Source organism: Oncorhynchus kisutch, linkage group LG15 (genome assembly GCF_002021735.2).
Source record: "Oncorhynchus kisutch isolate 150728-3 linkage group LG15, Okis_V2, whole genome shotgun sequence".
Taxonomy (NCBI): Eukaryota; Metazoa; Chordata; class Actinopteri; order Salmoniformes; family Salmonidae; genus Oncorhynchus; species Oncorhynchus kisutch.
In genome coordinates, this window is record NC_034188.2 from 6,114,475 (window position 1) to 6,121,780 (window position 7,306).

General features: G+C 44.0%; 2 protein-coding genes across 3 annotated transcripts in view; both read left to right on the forward strand.

Annotated features, from left to right (window-relative positions):
• Positions 1–1,743, forward strand: part of pld7 (phospholipase D family, member 7) — a 14,662-nt gene extending 12,919 nt beyond the window's left edge. For both annotated transcript variants that reach the window (XM_031789513.1, XM_031789514.1), the window contains exons 9-12: positions 1–71; positions 301–466; positions 642–741; positions 948–1,743. The exon at positions 1–71 is cut by the window's left edge and continues 69 nt beyond it. In XM_031789513.1, coding sequence (XP_031645373.1) covers positions 1–71; positions 301–466; positions 642–741; positions 948–1,141 — 531 coding nt within the window. In that variant the 3' untranslated portion in view covers positions 1,142–1,743. The remainder of the gene's footprint in view (positions 72–300; positions 467–641; positions 742–947) is intronic.
• A 150-nt stretch (positions 1,744–1,893) lies between these two features.
• polr2g (RNA polymerase II subunit G) lies at positions 1,894–7,150 on the forward strand. The gene is made up of 8 exons (XM_020469962.2): positions 1,894–2,046; positions 2,412–2,521; positions 2,744–2,903; positions 6,140–6,190; positions 6,284–6,349; positions 6,471–6,542; positions 6,687–6,720; positions 6,808–7,150. The coding sequence occupies exons 1-8, from the start codon at positions 2,035–2,037 to the stop codon at positions 6,819–6,821; spliced, it is 519 nt and encodes a 172-aa protein (XP_020325551.1). The 5' UTR covers positions 1,894–2,034; the 3' UTR covers positions 6,822–7,150.
• The last annotated feature ends 156 nt before the right edge of the window (positions 7,151–7,306 follow it).

Below are 7,306 nucleotides of genomic sequence, written 5' to 3' on the forward strand. Positions count from 1 at the left end.
GACGCCCAGAAATATGTCCACATCTCAGTCATGGACTATCTTCCGTTGTCCCAGTTCACTGAGCCACTCAGGTGACTGTCCGTACTCGGCTGAATCCTAACTTCCACTTGAGTAGAATTTTCACTTCTCCCATTGACTTCAGTGTCGGAGTGAAAATTCAACTTAAGTGGAAGTTAAGATTCACTCCTTAAATCATTCTCTAACTTTGTATCAGATTTTATTCATTGAAGACGTTTTATTGGATGTATGTTGTGCATATGTTGTTAAACGTCTAACCAATCAGGTCCATTTCTGTATTAGGTTCTGGCCTGCGATTGACTCGGCCATACGGGAAGCAGCGTGTACTAGAGGGGTAGAGGTCAACCTACTAGTGAGCTGCTGGTCACACTCTCCAGGCTCCATGTTCCTCTTTCTACAGTCCCTGACCGTCCTCAACAGACCTCCCCTGGGATGCAACATCAATGTGGTACGTTTGCAGTTTTAATTTCTCTCCTTTTAAAAAATAAATAAATTAAATAGCATAAAAATACTTGTAGACAACTAAAACAAGCACAACATTTTCTTCAGGAAAAAAACATTTTTTTCTAGTTTTGCATTCGGTTGTTGTCTCTCATGTCCTATTTCCATGACGCGTCCTACAGAAAGTGTTTGAGGTGCCTTCGACAGCAGAGCAGAAAAAGATCCCTTTCTCAAGAGTGAACCATGCCAAGTACATGGTGACCGACCGAGTCGTCTATATTGGTACTGCACATCACAATCACTAATCGTTGGACAAAATGTCCGTTGCTTTTATGGATTTGATTCTGCTGCAAAACCAATGTCTACTGTTTATTTATTTTTTTGACAATATAAACATTACATTGCACATAGCATTCTGTTGTACACAGAAATGTTTTGGACCTGCCATATCATTACACTAACTTGTATCTCGTATTGTGTGATCACAGGAACGTCCAACTGGTCAGAGAACTATTTCACCCACACTGCAGGTATCGGGCTGGTGGTGAACCAGACCGGTTCTGTGGTGGGACAGGGCCAGAGGAGTTTACAGGTCCAGCTACAGGAAGTGTTTCTCAGGGACTGGACATCTCGATACGCCCAGATCCTTTCCAATGACGATGTCAAACACTGTGGTAGATGATGCTAACGGCGATGACTCAGCGCTTCATCCCAAATGGCACCCTATTCCCTATATAGTGCACTAGTTTTGACCAGAGAAAATAGTGCACTATAATGTAGAGAATAGGGTGGGTGCCATTTTGGGACACAGACCCATATTAGTTTTAGATAATTGTTTTGGCATATACTTTCACCGGCGCTCAGAATGCTGCCTATCATAAGAGCATGCGCTTACCTTGCATTGCTTAGTTGTTTTTTTTAAACCACTCCCATTTGACAATTCTGTTGTTACATGCAGCATTTGACTGTATATATTTGCAAATTTTTGGTGAAAACATATTTTCTACTGGAGTGATTCGCTGTATCTTTGTTTTCCTCCTTTCTGAATGGAAGTGTCAATATTGAATGAATCTTGAAGTTCTGTTTTTGATCAATTTCTTTTGCTTTGACTGACTGAGGCTGTCAGTGACTCAAGGCATGTGTTGTCTATAAAGGAAAAGACTGATGACCTTTGTCATGCCAGGTGCATTTTTGTGTTATGTCATATGTTTATACAGTTTTTCAACCAAAGATGTTTCAACTTCATTCTTATTCTTGAAATTAAATATTTGTTATTATTTTTAAGCCAACAAATCCTTGTCTTTTATCACAATCAGTGATCACATTATTGGGACCCAAAAAGCTCATGTGTTCATGATCCAGTTTGTTTTAAGGTGATTAAAGATACACAGGGCTTTTATTTTGAAATCCGACGTCACACAAGTCTGCTGCTCCGGAAGTAAAAGTGTTTTTCCCCAGAAGTTAAACATCACCAGTTTCCTGTGATGTGCTGCTGGATTTAATCATTTAGAGACGATTCATTTCTTTCTGATAAATTAAACAGAAGACGACAATCAAGGAAGAGTGAGCGGGAAAATGTTTTATCATGTAAGTAGTTAGATCTGTATGATATTGTGACGATGACAAGCATCACCATGTCTAACTATGCTATCTCTAGTGCTAGCTTTGTTAACCGGTTGGATAGCTATCTAGCTAACTGCTCTCTTAACTAACTGTTGCCAAAAGTGAAAACAAATCAACGTCCATAATAGTTCTGCATATTTAACGGGTTTATACATGTCTGGTGATGTTGGTTTGTTAAAAGCAGCTATGAATCAGATATCTACGTTACTTAGACTTAAGGAAAGTGCTAGCATTCTCAACAATAAACAGTACAACTATTCAGGTACAGTAATTTAGTACTATTGTAAAACACACTGTACACTATATATATATATATATATAATTCGCAGATTTCCCTGGAGCATGAGATCCTGCTCCACCCTCGGTACTTTGGTCCCAATCTCCTGAACACTGTGAAACAGAAGCTCTTCACAGAAGTGGAGGGAACATGCACAGGGAAGTGAGTGGTATTGTGCCAGGGCGGCTTTCCATTCATTAGCCTGGAACCGATAAATCAGTATTGCTGAGTGTAGTGAGATTCAGTGTGGACTCCAGGCTAAATTTCAAAGTAGAATAAAGACTAAACCGTTTATAGTTTCACAACACTGGGTAGGTTGTTTTGACCAGTAACAAGTTGATTTGCTTGCTCACTTAATTAATGACACTTGACTCTCTGTTCCAGATATGGGTTTGTCATTGCGGTGACCACCATTGACAACATTGGTGCAGGTGTCATCCAACCAGGCAGGGGATTCGTGCTCTACCCCGTCAAGTACAAGGCTATTGTTTTCCGTCCATTCAAAGGCGAGGTGGTAGATGCCGTGGTTACCCAGGTCAACAAGGTAAGGGGACGAAGGCTACGTCCCAAAAGGAAACGTATTCCCTTTCTCAGGGATCCTCAGCTAGGTTCAGCCGTGGACCGATTTTTATATATATATATATATACACACACACACACACACACACACAGTAGGGAGAACAAGTATTTGATACACTGACGATTTTGCAGGTTTTCCTACTTACAAAGCATGTAGAGGTCTGTAATTTTTTATCATAGGTACACTTCAACTGTGAGAGACGGAATCTAAAACAAAAATCCAGAAAATCACATTGTATGATTTTTAAGTAATTCATTTGCATTTTATTGCATGACACCTCTCTTATGCGAGGGAATAATTTGGAACAGATTTCCAAAATTACAATCACTTGATTTTACATTATTTATGTCCAACGATTAATAATAAAGGGGCGGCAGGGTAGCCTAGTGGTTAGAGTGTAGAGGTGGCAGGTAGCCTAGTGGTTAGAGTGTAGAGGTGGCAGGTAGCCTAGTGGTTAGAGTGTAGAGGTGGCAGGGTAGCCTAGTGGTTAGAGTGTAGAGGTGGCAGGGTAGCCTAGTGGTTAGAGTGTAGAGGTGGCAGGTAGCCTAGTGGTTAGAGTGTAGAGGTGGCAGGGTAGCCTAGTGGTTAGAGTGTAGAGGTGGCAGGGTAGCCTAGTGGTTAGAGTGTAGAGGTGGCAGGGTAGCCTAGTGGTTAGAGTGTAGAGGTGGCAGGGTAGCCTAGTGGTTAGAGTGTAGAGGTGGCAGGGTAGCCTAGTGGTTAGAGTGTAGAGGTGGCAGGTAGCCTAGTGGTTAGAGTGTAGAGGAGGCAGGGTAGCCTAGTGGTTAGAGTGTAGAGGTGGCAGGGTAGCCTAGTGGTTAGAGTGTAGAGGTGGCAGGGTAGCCTAGTGGTTAGAGTGTAGAGGTGGCAGGGTAGCCTAGTGGTTAGAGTGTAGAGGTGGCAGGTAGCCTAGTGGTTAGAGTGTAGAGGAGGCAGGGTAGCCTAGTGGTTAGAGTGTAGAGGTGGCAGGGTAGCCTAGTGGTTAGAGTGTAGAGGTGGCAGGGTAGCCTAGTGGTTAGAGTGTAGAGGTGGCAGGGTAGCCTAGTGGTTAGAGTGTAGAGGTGGCAGGTAGCCTAGTGGTTAGAGTGTAGAGGAGGCAGGGTAGCCTAGTGGTTAGAGTGTAGAGGTGGCAGGGTAGCCTAGTGGTTAGAGTGTAGAGGTGGCAGGTAGCCTAGTGGTTAGAGTGTAGAGGTGGCAGGGTAGCCTAGTGGTTAGAGTGTAGAGGTGGCAGGGTAGCCTAGTGGTTAGAGTGTAGAGGCGGCAGGGTAGCCTAGTGGTTAGAGTGTAGAGGTGGCAGGGTAGCCTAGTGGTTAGAGTGTAGAGGTGGCAGGGTAGCCTAGTGGTTAGACTGTAGAGGTGGCAGGGTAGCCTAGTGGTTAGAGTGTAGAGGCGGCAGGGTAGCCTAGTGGTTAGAGTGTAGAGGTGGCAGGTAGCCTAGTGGTTAGAGTGTAGAGGTGGCAGGGTAGCCTAGTGGTTAGAGTGTAGAGGCGGTAGGGTAGCCTAGTGGTTAGAGTGTAGAGGTGGTAGGTAGCCTAGTGGTTAGAGTGTAGGGGTGGCCTAGTGGTTAGAGTGTAGAGGTGGCAGGTAGCCTAGTGGTTAGAGTGTAGGGGAGGCAGGTAGGTTAGAGTGTAGAGGTGGCAGGGTAGCCTAGTGGTTAGAGTGTAGAGGTGACAGGGTAGCCTAGTGGTTAGAGTGTAGAGGAGGCAGGTAGCCTAGTGGTTAGAGTGTAGAGGTGGCAGGGTAGCCTAGTGGTTAGAGTGTAGAGGAGGCAGGTAGCCTAGTGGTTAGAGGGTAGAGGCGGCAGGGTAGCCTAGTGGTTAGAGTGTAGAGGTGGCAGGTAGTCTAGTGGTTAGAGTGTAGAGGCGGCAGGGTAGCCTAGTGGTTAGAGTGTAGGGGTGGCAGGGTGGCCTAGTGGTTAGAGCGTAGGGGTGGCCTAGTGGTTAGAGTGTAGAGGTGGCAGGTAGCCTAGTGGTTAGAGTGTAGGGGCGGCAGGTAGTCTAGTGGTTAGAGCGTAGGGGCGGCAGGTAGTCTAGTGGTTAGAGCGTAGGGGCGGCAGGTAGCCTAGTGGTTAGAGCGTAGGGGCGGCAGGTAGCCTAGTGGTTAGAGCGTAGGGGCGGCAGGTAGCCTAGGGGTTAGAGCGTAGGGGCGGCAGGTAGCCTAGGGGTTAGAGCGTAGGGGCGGCAGGTAGCCTAGGGGTTAGAGCGTAGGGGCGGCAGGTAGCCTAGGGGTTAGAGCGTAGGGGAGGCAGGTAGCCTAGTGGTTAGAGCGTAGGGGCGGCAGGTAGCCTAGTGGTTAGAGCGTAGGGGCGGCAGGTAGCCTAGGGGTTAGAGCGTAGGGGCGGCAGGTAGCCTAGGGGTTAGAGCGTAGGGGCGGCAGGTAGCCTAGGGGTTAGAGCGTAGGGGCGGCAGGTAGCCTAGGGGTTAGAGCGTAGGGGAGGCAGGTAGCCTAGTGGTTAGAGCGTAGGGGCGGCAGGTAGCCTAGTGGTTACTAGTTCAAATCCCCGCGCTGACAAGGTAAAAATCAGTCGTTCTGCCGCTGAACAAGGCAGTTAACCCACTGTTCCTAGGCAGTCATTGAAAATAAGAATTTGTTCTTAACTGGCTTGCCTAGTTAAATAAAGGTAAAATAAAATGTAACTTTGGGAAGGTTAAAATTACCCGTAGGCCAAATTCAATGTTCTAGGTACAAAAAAATACAAAACATTTACTGTCCCTAGACCTTCATGATGTCCTAATGAGAATAACTAGAGGTTGCATGAAAACATTGAATGCTGACAGACACTGGAGTAGTTCAGTGAACTGGGATAGTGGAAGACGGTACATGGCTGAGATGTGGACATATTTCTGTGGAAATCAATGGATATATGACAGAGAGGATGGTGGATAGATCATCTGAGTGTCCATAAGATGATACCTGTATCTGGCGTTGTGCGATCTGAAAGAATGGGTTAGTTAATTTAACTATCAGAAGCATTATGCAAAATATGAGTGGAAGGGGTAAGTTACTCAAAGTCTGTGTTTTAAAAAATAACACCCTTTACCCTTTTATAGTGCTGTACTTTTGACCAGAGCCAATAGGGTGCCGTTTGGGACACAGACCAATCTTCTTTGATCTCATTAACATCTGAATAAGGATTGACAAGAAAAGATCTTGTTGTTTTCATGGTGTGTTGAAATTTATACAAGATGTTCTATTCTTTTCAGGTTGGACTGTTCACAGAGATCGGCCCCATGTCCTGTTTCATCTCTCGTCATGTAGGTCCACATGGAAATGTCTTGTTGTTGTTGAATGTTTTTATTGATAAACTCTTCAATAAATGTCAATGTGGTTACTTACTGTTTCTGCAGTCCATTCCCTCAGAGATGGAGTTTGACCCCAACTCAAATCCTCCCTGTTATAAGACCACTGACGAGGTAAGACACTAAAACTAGCCCTCCTCTTCACAAAAAAATTTGGTCGTCATTTTGGAAAATAAATATTTAGGTAACATGGATACATGTCCTCTTATTAAGGATTCTGTCTTCTCCACATTAGGACATTGTAATCCAACAGGATGATGAGATTCGGTTGAAAATCGTGGGGACAAGAGTGGATAAAAACGACATTGTGAGTACACTGTCAAATCACCATAAACTAAGGATGCTACCTGATAGGTCAACAAAAAAATCCTCGCTTATTGCAAGCCACCGCTAGCTATCTGAAGAGACCTGCAAGTTGAAACTTGGAATACATTTCTTTCTTCTGTTTCAGTTTGCCATTGGATCCCTCATGGACGATTACCTGGGTATTGTTGACGTTATTAGTCTTCTTTCATGGGTGTCAAATAAATGATTGAATTGATCTGTAATTTTTATTTTCTTCTGTTTCTCAGGTCTTGTGAGCTGATGTCTCAGCAGTGCTACGCTTGGTTTATCAACATACATCTCTTATATTTCATGTAAATGCCCCTACAATACAGTATTGTCAATACAAATATTTTTCCAAGTTGATCATGTGGTATTGCTGCACATAGTCAAGTTCTGTACTTATTGGGGAAGGATCAATGATCCTTTGACACAGTATGAATGCATACTATTGAAACCACAGAGCCTGGTGATAAGCAGGTGGTCATGTTAAACACTACTGTATCTTCTGAGTTACCCTTCAGTTGCTGTTGTATATTGTATTTCGACAACTTGAGAACTGAAATAAACAGTTTTGTTTTTTGTTGATAATGTGTACCTTGTCTGCTTTGAGTGTTCTGTCATTGTAAAATATGCTTTGCTTAGTCTGCTCCATTTTGTATGTGTTGTGCTTTTTCAAATGACAATTGCACACAACAAATAGGATACAGAGTTATCCATCACATTCAATCAATAGAAATTAATTGA

What these genes read in the sequence shown, in the direction of transcription:
- polr2g (XM_020469962.2), top strand. An exon ending in GTTATAAGACCACTGACGAG is followed by an intron (nt 6,350 to 6,470) that starts GTAAGACACTAA and finishes TCTCCACATTAG; the next exon opens with GACATTGTAATCCAACAGGA. An exon ending in GAGTGGATAAAAACGACATT is followed by an intron (nt 6,543 to 6,686) that starts GTGAGTACACTG and finishes CTTCTGTTTCAG; the next exon opens with TTTGCCATTGGATCCCTCAT.